Source organism: Oncorhynchus clarkii, chromosome 2 (assembly GCF_045791955.1).
Source record: "Oncorhynchus clarkii lewisi isolate Uvic-CL-2024 chromosome 2, UVic_Ocla_1.0, whole genome shotgun sequence".
Taxonomy (NCBI): domain Eukaryota; kingdom Metazoa; phylum Chordata; class Actinopteri; order Salmoniformes; family Salmonidae; genus Oncorhynchus; species Oncorhynchus clarkii.
Genome location: NC_092148.1, coordinates 55,060,239 through 55,073,314, shown reverse-complemented (window position 1 = coordinate 55,073,314; position 13,076 = coordinate 55,060,239). Strand labels below are relative to the sequence as shown.

The 13,076-nt window shown below is 44.5% G+C and overlaps 1 protein-coding gene across 3 annotated transcripts in view; it reads left to right on the top strand.

Moving 5' to 3' along the window:
• The window catches only part of LOC139370062 (protein MON2 homolog), a 52,240-nt gene extending 46,021 nt beyond the window's left edge, over positions 1-6,219 (top strand). For all 3 annotated transcript variants that reach the window (XM_071109384.1, XM_071109376.1, XM_071109391.1), the window contains 2 exons: positions 5,147-5,229; positions 5,733-6,219. In XM_071109384.1, the coding sequence (XP_070965485.1) occupies positions 5,147-5,229; positions 5,733-5,896 (247 nt within the window). In that variant the 3' untranslated portion in view covers positions 5,897-6,219. The remainder of the gene's footprint in view (positions 1-5,146; positions 5,230-5,732) is intronic.
• Positions 6,220-13,076: the final 6,857 nt, after the last annotated feature.

Here is a 13,076-nt window from a genome sequence, read left to right as displayed (position 1 = left end):
ACAATACAGTGCGACTGACACGGACTGCAACGAAAACATGCGGCTCTTTCACTGCAGCCGAGGTGAGTAAAACATTTAAACGTGTTAACCCTCGCAAGGCTGCAGGCCCAGACGGCATCCCCAGCCACGCCCTCAGAGCATGCGCAGACCAGCTGGCCGGTGTGTTTACGGACATATTCAATCAATCCCTATACCAGTCTGCTGTTCCCACATGCTTCAAGAGGGCCACCATTGTTCCTGTTCCCAAGAAAGCTAAGGTAACTGAGCTAAACGACTACCACATCTGCACTCACATCTGTCATCATGAAGTGCTTTGAGAGACTAGTCAAGGACCATATCACCTCCACCCTACCTGACACCCTAGACCCACTCCAATTTGCTTACCGCCCAAATAGGTCCACAGACGATGCAATCTCAACCACACTGCACACTGCCCTAACCCATCTGGACAAGAGGAATACCTATGTGAGAATGCTGTTCATCGACTACAGCTCGGCATTCAACACCATAGTACCCTCCAAGCTCGTCATCAAGCTCGAGACCCTGGGTCTCGACCCCGCCCTGTGCAACTGGGTACTGGACTTCCTGACGGGCCGCCCCCAGGTGGTGAGGGTAGGCAACAACATCTCCTCCCCGCTGATCCTCAACACTGGGGCCCCACAAGGGTGCGTTCTGAGCCCTCTCCTGTACTCCCTGTTCACCCACGACTGCGTGGCCACGCACGCCTCCAACTCAATCATCAAGTTTGCGGACGACACAACAGTGGTAGGCTTGATTACCAACAACGACGAGACGGCCTACAGGGAGGAGGTGAGGGCCCTCGGAGTGTGGTGTCAGGAAAATAACCTCACACTCAACGTCAACAAAACTAAGGAGATGATTGTGGACTTCAGGAAACAGCAGAGGGAACACCCCCCTATCCACATCGATGGAACAGTAGTGGAGAGGGTAGCAAGTTTTAAGTTCCTCGGCATACACATCACAGACAAACTGAATTGGTCCACTCACACAGACAGCATCGTGAAGAAGGCGCAGCAGCGCCTCTTCAACCTCAGGAGGCTGAAGAAATTTGGCTTGTCACCAAAAGCACTCACAAACCTCTACAGATGCACAATCGAGAGCATCCTGTCGGGCTGTATCACCCACCGCCTGGTACGGCAACTGCTCCGCCCTCAACCGTAAGGCTCTCCAGAGGGTAGTGAGGTCTGCACAACGCATCGCCGGGGGCAAACTACCTGCCCTCCAGGACACCTACACCACCCGATGTTACAGGAAGGCCATAAAGATCATCAAGGACATCAACCACCCGAGCCACTGCCTGTTCACCCCGCTATCATCCAGAAGGCGAGGTCAGTACAGGTGCATCAAAGCTGGGACCGAGAGACTGAAAAACAGCTTCTATCTCAAGGCCATCAGACTGTTAAACAGCCACCACTAACATTGAGTGGCTGCTGCCAACACACTGACAATGACACTGACTCAACTCCAGCCACTTTAATAATGGGAATTGATAGGAAATGATGTAAATATATCACTAGCCACTTTAAACAATGCTACCTTATATAATGTTACTTACCCTACATTATTCATCTCACATGCATACGTATATACTGTACTCTATATCATCGACTGCATCCTTATGTAATACATGTATCACTAGCCACTTTAACTATGCCACTTTGTTTACATACTCATCTCATATGTATGTACTGTACTCAATATCATCTACTGTATCTTGCTTATGCTGCTCTGTACCATCACTCATTCATATATCCTTATGTACATATTCTTTATCCCCTTACACTGTGTATAAGACAGTAGTTTTGGAATTGTTAGTTAGATTACTTGTTGGTTATTACTGCATTGTCGGAACTAGAAGCACAAGCATTTCGCTACACTCGCATTAACATCTGCTAACCATGTGTATGTGACAAATAAAATTTGATTTGATTAAACACATGAATAAAGGGAAAATACCTCATTGGCTGCTTATTACAGAAGGGAGGAAGTCAAACTTCACACTTATTATTCCTGGCATGAATTCACACTTCATCCTAACATACACGCTTCAACCTTTATGAAAACTTAGCTAACACAGCGCGGGATTGCCTTCCCTCCAAAAGTGTGTTGCTAAAATAAGGATCCCCATTACAACAGTATTAGCTACGTAGTTCCGCTTGTCTTATCATATCCGCACAGCGGACACGTAAACAATTCAAACAAAAGACAAGGACATAACCTGTAAGTCTAACTGTCAGTTACAATCCCTACTGCCTCTGATCTGGCAGACTCACTAAACACAAACGCTTTGTTTTTAAATAATGTTGGAGTGTGACCCTGACGATCCGTAAATAAATAAAAAAAACAAGAGAATTGTACTGTCTGGTTTGCTTAATATAAGCAATTTGAAATTATTTGTACTTAGGTATATTTTAGCAACTACATTTACTTTTGATACTTAAGTATATTTAAAACCAAATACCTTTAGACTTAGTAGTATTTTACTGAGTGACTTTTACTTTTACTAAAGTATAAGAATTTAGTATTTTTCCACCACTGCTGTTTTCACACGTATCTGCCCTCTCTCTCATTGGCTAGAATTGTCCCACCTGATCTTGCCTCCTTCTGACTTCCTTCTAGTCTGAGTACCAGTCTTTTAAGCTAACATTCTACTCCTTGCCACTTCTTGTCATTGCCAAAAGGTATTTGGCACACGACATGGAGTACAGGGAGTGGCTTAGCTAAAGAGACTGGTACCCAGGCTAACTGCCTTCCATTTTGAGACATTTATTTTTATTATTAGAGCGGCCACTTGAGTTTCTGGTCAATATAATGGATAATCTGTGGTCACACACAATAACTGGAAATATGTTAGTCACACGTGATATCTCAATTGGCCCAAAGGCTGCATCATTCGTGAGGGACGACATGTTTTACTGTTGCTTTGTGCAACTTTGGAATCATTTGTTTTTGTTTGATATACATTTTTAAATGAATAATCTTAGTCTGTGTCACTCATTGGCCCCATTACTAAGGTCACCAACACATCTATTGGTCTCGGGGTGTTTCCAAGGGTATGGAAGTCGGCCATAATAACGGCCATCTTTAAATCAGGCGACCCTGCTGACGTGAGTAACTACAGGTCAATTAATATACTACCTGTGGTGTCAAAGGTTGTTGAAAAGTGTGTAGCAGAACAACTGATTGCCCACCTCAACAACAGCCCCTTCACATTACACTCCATGCAGTTTGGCTTCAGAGCGAAACACTCTACAGATACGGCCAACTGCTTTCTTCTGGAAAATGTGAAGTCCAAGATGGACAAAGGGGGTGTTGTTGGGGCTGTGTTACTGGACCTAAGGAAGGCTCTTGATACTGTTAACCATGAGATTCTCATCACAAAATTGTCCAAGTTCAACTTTTCCCCTGATGCCTTGAGATGGATGAAGTCATACCTTGAAGGCAGAACTCAGTGTGTCAGAGTGAGCTGTCGCCCACTCTTAACTATGATGTGGGCGTGCCCCAAGGGTCTGGGGCCCCTCCTGTTCAGCCTGTACGTTAATGATCTGCCTTCTGTCTGTACTGGGTCTGAAGTTCAAATGTATGCAGATGATACAGTGATATATGTGCATGCAAAGAGCAAACAAGCTGCACAAGAACTCACTACTGTAATGGTCCAGGTTACAAAGTGGCTCAGTGACTCGTGTTTGCATCTCAATGTGAAAAAAACAGTTTGCATGTTCTTCACAAAGAGAGCAACAGATGCTACTGAGCCAGATGTCTGTGTCAGGGGAGAATCTCCAGGTGGTATCTGATTTTAAGTACCTTGGCATCATACTTGATTCCAACCTCTCTTTTAAAAAGCATGTGAAAAAGGTAATTCAAATAACCAAATATAACCTAGCTAATTTCCGATTTATACGAAATTGTTTGACTACAGAGGTAGCAAAACTGTACTTCAAATCTATGATACTCCCCCACTTAACATACTGCTTGACAAGTTGGGCCCAAGCTTGCTGTACAACATTAAGACCTATTCAGTCTGTCTACAAACAGGCTCTTAAAGTGCTTGATAGGAAGCCCAATAGCCATCATCACTGTTACATCCTCAGAAAGCATGAGCTCCTGAGTTGGGAAAATCTTGTGCAATACACCGACACATGTCTTGTATTCAAGATCCTAAATGGCCTGGCTCCCCCTCCACACAGTATTTTTTGTTAAACAGAAAACCCAAACATATGGCAGCAGATCCACAAGGTCTGCCATGAGGTGACTGTATAGTTCCCTTAAGGAAAAGCACCTTTAGTAAATCTGTTTTCTCTGTTTTCTCTGTGAGAGCTTCCCATACACTGCCATCAGACACACATAAATGCACCACATATCACACTTTCACAAAATGCTTGAAGACATGGCTAAAGGTCAATCAGATTTGTGAACATGGTCCCTAGCTGTGTGTTGCCGCTTTCCATGCTATCTGTTGTCTGTAGCTTGTAAAGTGTGGAAACACTTTGTTTCTTTTATGAATTTTGTCTTGCTGCCTTTTGTTCTATGTTGCTATGTCTTGCTTGTCCTATGTTGCTATTGTCTATATTGTAATTGTTTTTAATAACCTGCCCAGGGACTGCGGTCGAAAATTAGCCGGCTGGCAAAATCTGCACTTTTACTGAAACGTTGATTAATGTGCACTGTCCCTGTAAAAAATAAAATAAACTCAAATTCTGTTACTGTGGAATTGCCCATTTCCTTGGTTGATTCACTGTCATCCAAAAATGTATACTGTACTGTGTTGATTTACCATTGCAGTGTAGTGTAACAGTCTTCCGTAGTGGACAGAGGATGACGCATGATTGTCAACTTCTCAGGTTAATAGCGTAATCAAATGTGCATCCTTCAGAAACACATTTCTGTTTTCAAACTGCCCCCTAACCCTTTTCTCTGTGGCCTTTCTCTATTACTTAAGCAAATGCCACACTGACTAACAAATTACATATATTCAGGCCTCCTGTTGCAAATAAGGTTTTAATTGATGGGTGCTCATTGTATGTCCCCTTGCTTGGTTCTGAATGCAAGTTATTTTATTATTTTTAAATGCACAACATTAATATGTTAAAGTATAATTATTCCATTCCTTATATTTTATTTCTAGGCAACAGGTGACCGAAATCATCTTTGTCTTAAAAGCTATCAGCACTTTGATGGACTCACTTAAAAAGACCCAGCCAGAAAATGGTGAGTAGAATTAAAGAACTTAGAAAACAGACACATATATAATTATTTTACTAGAGGCATGCAAAAGTGCCCTTGAGGTTGTTTATATTGTAATTTATCCAGACAGAAAAAAACATTTACCTCTTAATTTCTAATGAAAACAATGATTTATTTAATTGCTTTCTCTTTCACATCTCTCTTCCTCTCCTTTCCACTCTTCTGCCTCTTCTCTGCTTTCATCTCATCTGCCCTCCACTCCTCTGCCTTCCTCTCATCTCTTCTCCCCTCTCCGCTGCCCTCCTCCCTCTCCGCTGCCCTCCTCCCTCTCCGCTGCCCTCCTCCCTCTCCGCTGCCCTCTTCCCTCTCCGCTGCCCTCCCCCCTCTCCGCTGCCCTCCTCCCTCTCCGCTGCCCTCCTCCCTCTCCGCTGCCCTCATCCCTCTCCGCTGCCCTCCTCCCTCTCCTATCCCCACATCTCCTATTCATTGCACATATTCCCCATTCCATGGTGTGTGCCCCCCTACAGTGGATGGGACCACATGGGCCCAGGTGATTGCCCTGTACCCTACACTGGTGGAGTGCATCACCTGCTCCTCTTCTGAGGTCAGCTCAGCGCTGAAGGAGGCCTTGGGGCCCTTCAAAGACTTTATGCAGCCCCCTGTCTCCAGAGTTCAGAACGGAGAATCCTGACCAGACCAACCCCCTTTTTATAATGAAGGAATTCCTAATGAATGTGTCCTCCTGAGACCCAAACATACACTTCTTCATACAAGTGGACAGAGGGATAGACGGACGGGCTCTTTTACTCCCATGTGAGCCCATCTAACAGACAGTAACCCGTGGTAACTGAGCTCCCCCCGCGACAGCTCAGACCACAATGACGACGACTGACCTGCTACACATGACATCATCAATGTATGCTTCTAAAACACTTTGGTTGATACCACCTCCCATTCTTATTCTGACTGGCTGGACTTGTGTATTAACTGCTGCAGTAAAAAAAAAAAAAAAAATGTTTTCTTTGTGTTTCGTTTGTTTTATTTGGATTTCCTGAAAGGAGAGTCGATGTACAGTGTGTGGTGACAGTGTTAATGATGTAATTAAGAAAAAACAAAGTACTTGGGCTATATGGATCTTTAAGAAAAGGGGGTGGGGGGTGGTGACATTTTCAACAGCCAGGATTTTATTTAAAAAATCTTACTGTAACATTCCATGTACTCTATTAGCCGGTGTGAGAAGGGATGTATTTGTCTGTATAAAATAAATGGGACAGTTCTACAGTCAATTATTTGATTTCTGTGTGTGCCTCAGTGATGTCCTGTCCTTGACCCTGTATATGATTTGAACGTATGCTCCATGTCATTTTCTTAAGCATGTGAGATTGTATGTGAGAGCTGGCTTAGTCTCAGAAATCCCAAACCTAGTTTACGCTGGAACATTGTTTACATTGTGGGAGTCTTGCTGGTCTTGTATGACTAAAATATAGAAAATGCTTTTCCCACAATCCTAAACGAGTAAGCTCCTCACTGACATTTCCTGCAAAATTGTAATTAGAGGAATTCTGGTGAGGGTCATGGGATGTATTATGCCGCGTTCACATGCTAGTCGGGAACTAAACTCGGAAAAGGTTTCATGAGCTGAATTTAAAAAAAATCACATTTCCATACACACACCACTTATTTCTCAAATGTTGTGCACATGGCTGCACCCCTGCCCAGTCGTGCGAAAACCATTATTTAGAGCCTAATAAATGTTTCAATTGACTGATTTCCTTATGAACTGTAACTCAGTAACATCTTTATTATTGCATGTTGCGTTGATATTTTGGTTCCGTATACAACCAGTTAGCAAATCGGAAATGTCCTAGTTCCCGACTGGCACGTCAACGCGGCATTATGTCCAATCTATATTGGGCAAGCGCAAGAACGTTCTATTTGGTTGCGACTATGGCTCTTCTTCAATGTATCAGTTCGCAAAAACGAGTGTCAAGGGTTTCATTGTTGCGACAAACTGGAGTTTGTGCTTAGTCAAATGAGGGAGAGGACCGAGTGTTATCTGGTGCACAGGGGAAAGGGGAGGAGTAGACTAGGGGATGTCTAGGGCGGTGTTTCCCTCAAATTTCAACTCTGCTCATGAGACGGCTGTCTGCTCAGGAGGTCGGATGAACATAACCCAGTCCCAGGCGTGTGGAACCGTACGTATCAGATCCGGAATTATCGATGCCAAATGTGTTGGTTATAATTTGAAATTTTGTCTTGTGAGTGCTGCTATTTCAGTGTGTTTCTATCGGCATTTGACCATGTACTGGCTGAGGTAGTAGTTTGTGCTGTTGGTTGGGTTATGACATTGCCTGCTATGGAGATGACTGCGCAAACTACTGCCTTGCTAGTGCTGGTGTTCGACTTCAAGCCGAGGAGTTTCCTGTTTTATTCGTTTTGAAAAGGTAAAGTTAAATATGTTAGTTGTAACAGCTATGTTGTTACATTGTAAATGTGGAAGTGCTGTGTTGTCGCAGCAATCCTTCCGTTTTGCCTTACAGCTCCAGAGGTGGTAGCAATTGGGATTTTAAACTCAAATAAAATAATTTTCTCAAGGTGTAAAAAGCTGCTTGTGTCTACTTTTTTTGCATGTCACATTTCATTGATGAACGTTTTGGAAATGAATTGCATGTTATCTAGGCTATCATGTATGGTTTTACAGGGAAATGCATGCAACTGCCTTTTTTTTCGATTGGTTTGAGATACTAATTTTCCTCAAAGTTGATTGTACACCATGGATAAAATGTGGAGCAAAAAAAGTCATACATTTGTATAGATATTGGGTTTCACCCTCAGGCAAAGTGGCTGCTGCCTATCCAATCTGGAAAGCATGTAGGTCACGCTTTTGCTATATGATCGGCGAGAGAGCTGTGACGTGGCGCCCCTACTGCCCGCTGGTAAAACTGGAACTGGCCTGATACAGCCTCCAGGCAGTCTACATTTATGGCTAACCATAACGTCCTTTGTTGATGTTTAGCATACCATCGGTCACTGGAGGGAGAGAGAGCAATATTGCAACACGTGACATCTTATTGTAAGCAAACCATCTAGAGTAGAAGTTCTTAAACTTGGTCCTCGGGACCCCAAGGAGTGCACTAATCATTAAGCTTTGATCGTTTGAATCAGCTGTGTAGTGTTAGGTCAAAAAACTAAATGTGCACCCCTTGGGGTCCCAGGACCAAGTTTGGGAAACGCTGGTCTAGAGGCAGGTGGCCAATTTAACCAAGGCACGTTGATATAAATTGTGCAGTGTTGTTCCTTTTGCACCAGACTGACTGACCTCGCAATCTGACTCAGTTAAGTCATCAGACTGACTGAGGTGCCACAGACCGACATAGTTGCAGTATTTTGGCTACAGTATGAACTACAGAGAGCCTACACACATGAACCACGTGGCCAATGCAGCTCAGCACAGGGCTTTGCCATTGTGTCTCTAAAAACAGAGTTGTGACTGGTTGCTGATATGGGTCATGCATTGTGAGTTACCCTCTTAAACCCTAGCTAGCTGCTGGCCAACTGCACCCAGTAGCATCTGCCTGTGCTGTGCTGAGCCCTGAATCAGTATGGCAGCCAAGTCTTGTGATGGAGGGGGGCTGGAATGGGTAATGCGTTTTTGATAGGCTGCAGTAGCAGGCTGCAAGCCCCAGTCTGTGAAACTGCCGGCTGAAGTCCTCTAGCAGGAGATTCAGAGCTGCCTAGACAGAGCCTGTGTCTAAAATGGCACCCTATATAGTGCACTACTTTTGACCAGAGCCCTATCGGCCATGAACAAAAGTAGTGCACTTTATAGGAAATAGGATGCAAGCGTCAGCCCACACAGAGCTACTGTGTTTTGCTCTCCTTTGTGAAGCTGCTGTTCTGACTGAAGATTGGGTCCTACTACACTTGACCTTCCTACATTGACACGCTGCAATATTTATGGGTTCACCATTTACCATACGTTACGGTGCTGGCAGATATATGTTCACATTTAGGGCACCATTTTCACCAGAACCTTTTAGTAATAGAGCTTTGGAAGGATCGGTAGTGTGGAGAATTTTGCAGGTCCAAGACTGCCTGCCTCCTTTCATTGCCAAGATGGTTGTCATCCATCGTCTTCAGAGAGAGCTTTCACATGGGTATCAACAATATTGAACACTAGTGAAGCTCATCTTTCCTTTACTGATTCAGTTGGCTGCGCCATGCCAGGAAACATAATGAGCACTAATATAACGTGGCAGAAGTGAGAAATAACCAACCAAAAGACATTGTGAAAGCAATCAAATACTTTCTGCCTTAGCTTTCCCAGTGATGGCAAACTAAAGTGAGTGAAGTAAAGATCAGTCAGAACGAGGCAGTGCGGGTAGCTATCGGGTACTGTAGGAGTTATGGAGAACAGCCTCTCCAGCTCAGCCTATCCAGCCCCAGTCATCCATCTTGTGTGGACGTTCACATTTGAGTCGGGCTGCAGATAAGTCAGCTTCATTCCGTTCAGACCGCAAGGCAATAAATTAGAGCCCATTCCCTGTGGAAAATCAGCCTGCTCCCTCCTATGATTATCATCACATCTGCACCCTGGAACAGAACTGTCTACCGCTGCCTCCCCTGCTACACCTTCTGATGGACCGGACTGGAGGATCTGCCTCTTGGTGTGTAAACTAAACATTCTCTACATTCCCCACATTCCTTTGCATTGCTAACAACACTAACATTATAGTCAAAAGGAAAGGTGTCCTGAAAGCACAGACAAAAGGAAAGGTGTCCTGAAAGCACAGACAAAAGGAAAGGTGTCCTGAAAGCACAGACAAAAGGAAAGGTGTCCTGAAAGCACAGACAAAAGGAAAGGTGTCCTGAAAGCACAGACGAAAGGAAAGGTGTCCTGAAAGCACAGACGAAAGGAAAGGTGTCCTGAAAGCACAGACAAAAGGAAAAGTCACCTGAAAGCAAAGGTGTCCTGAAAGCACAGACGAAAGGAAAGGTGTCCTGAAAGCACAGACGAAAGGAAAAGTCACCTGAAAGCACAGACAAAAGGATAGGTGTCCTGAAAGCACAGACAAAGGGATAGGTGTCCTGAAAGCACAGACAAAAGGATAGGTGTCCTGAAAGCACAGACAAAAGGAAAGACAGGACAGCTTGCACTACAAAACTCCCAACAAAGACATGACATCCATACATGTTTAACTTTTTAGAGCTTTTCGCTTTTTCTGGCCCTGTACCCCAAAATATCGAAACAGTTATAGGTTTCAAGCATTAACTATAATATAGCGCAACTTCAACACTGTAACACTTGCTGTAAAGGCCCGATTCAAATGTAGGAAATGTACACCTTTCCTACACTCACCTTTCCAACGCACTTCTCAGTAGTTGGTGTTCAGATTTATAGAACTACTGTTCAACCCTTATCGTATTTTGTGCACACAAGGGAGCCACGCCTTCAAAGCCCTTTACCCACCAGCTTAAGGTAAGTTTGAATACCAACAACTGAGAAGTGCATAGGAAAGGCGTGAATAGGAAATACATACATTTACTTAGTCTGAGCCGGGCCCATAGCGCACATGCCTCACATGTGACTGTGCCCCCCTCCCTCACTCTGTTCCCATTTTCCTCTAGCTGTGGGACTCAAAATATCTATCCAGTTTCCCTGAACAGTCATTGATCCAGTTATTGATTGTGAGGTGCCTACTGCCTGCCTGGGCGTACCTGTACCCTCATCGCATTCACAGCGGCAGGCAGGGATGATGAGAATCTCGCTTAGTCAGCTAGCTACTCCCTTGGTTCTGTTCTCTGCTGTGGAGCTATGTGACGACCTTGGAAAAACAATTCACCCAGACAAGAGTGACTGACTGTGTCATCGCTGTTAAACAATCTGGACCACACACGCATGGGGAGAGTAGGAGTGGATTGCCAGATCAATGCTGGTCTGACTGTATGGGAATGGGTGGGGTAAGGGTTATGGACCAGATGGCTCTCAGACTCCTGTGGAGGACCTAGGAGTGTCAGACTCCCACTACAGCACTTTGATATCCAATATAGATTGTCTGTGTGCGTATGTACATGGGTGGATGGGTGTGTGTGCATATTTTAATCACTACTCAAGGATAGGATAATGTGGTCTGATAATAACAATACAGTATAATGGCCACTGGTGCGCCATAACTCAAGGTTACTTGCGTAACCCCAGTTCTATGAGAATATGAGTGAGATGTCGCACTATGGGATTTGCCTGGGCGTGTCCCGAGGTTCGAAGTATCCAATCACACAGCGTATGTTGAGACAGATAACTCGAGTGGCGAATGAGGTAAGCCCCTCTCCTCCATAAACGTAGCCACTCGCCTGCCAACTGGTCACTGTCAAGCATGCCTCTCTTCCTTGTGCTCTTGTGAGCAGGGAAAAGTGGTAAGACATCTCACTCACATTCTCATAGTAACCTTGAGTTCTATTTCAAATTCTCGTTTTGAAGTCTAACTATGGGATATGGCGCATCGCTCCAAAGAAGGTGCAGTGACATCAAGTCGGTACAGACCTCATTAAAGTACGAGGGGTGGCCACACATTCAAAAATGCAAATCTCCCATAAGGAGATGCCTTAAAAACAGTGCCCAAGAGGTAGCATTCTGAGCTGAAACTATTGCTATTGCATTTTCCAATACAATATCCTCCACTATCCAAAGATAGCCGTTAATAAGGAAGGGGGCCTCCCGTTACAGAAAAACGCAGGGGTCGTAGCCGCTGTAGCGCAAAACTCTTGCTTTTATCCAAAAAAATGCGCTGGGCGCCTGCTGGACACAAACGGTGGAGACACTCTACTTCTGTAAACGGTATGAACAGTGGGTGTAACCACAAGCTCCAGCCTGCTACAAGACGGTTGCCACTGACTGGCATAAAGGAGGTGTTTGGGTACCAAGGTATCCAGGAGGACCCTGGGGCAAACTGAAGGCACGAACGGTGGGCTGACAGTGCGTGCCACCCACTCATTTGCTTTGCAGGCATAAAATAGATGGCAAAGCTGGTTAGAATATAAATATTACAACTCATCACTTTCCAGTGGCTCAAAAGGCTGCCATGGGAAAGCCTCAAGCACAATAGACGGTCCCATGTGACGGGCTAAAGGCTTGGAGACTGGTTTTGCGTAAGCAACGCACACCCTCAAAAACAACGCAACAGAGTGTTACCCTACTGTGTAACAAGACCTGCATGACAGGCGAGAGAGAGCAGTTCATTGGACCTTTGGAGATCTTCCCTCTGTTTCCTAGGGATGATCTACAGTTGAAGTCGGAAGTTTACATACACTTAGGTTGGAATCATTAAAACTCGTTTTTCAACAACTCCACAAATTTCTTGTTAACAACTATAGTTGTTTTCTGACCTCAGACAAAAAAATTGCAGACCTCCACAAGTCTGGATCATCATTGGGAGCAATTTACAAACGCCTGAAGGTACCATGTTCATCTGTACAAACAATAGTACGCAAGTATAAACACCATGGGACCACACAGCCGTCATACCGCTCTGGAAGGAGACGCGTTCTGTCTCCATTTCGCTCCTCCTTAGGTGCGAAAAGTGAAATTCAATCCCAGAACAACAGCAAAAGACCTTGTGAAGATGCTGAAGGAAATAGGTACAAAAGTATCTATATCCACAGTAAAACAAGTCCTATATCAACATAACCTGAAAGGCCGCTCAGCAAGGAAGAAGCCACTGCTCCAAAACCGCCATAAAAAAGCCAGACTACGGTTTGCAACTGCACATGGGGACAAAGATCGTACTTTTTGGAGAAATGTCCTCTGGTCTGATGAAACAAAAATATAACGGTTTGGCCATAATGACCATCGTTATGTTTGGAGGAAAAAGGGG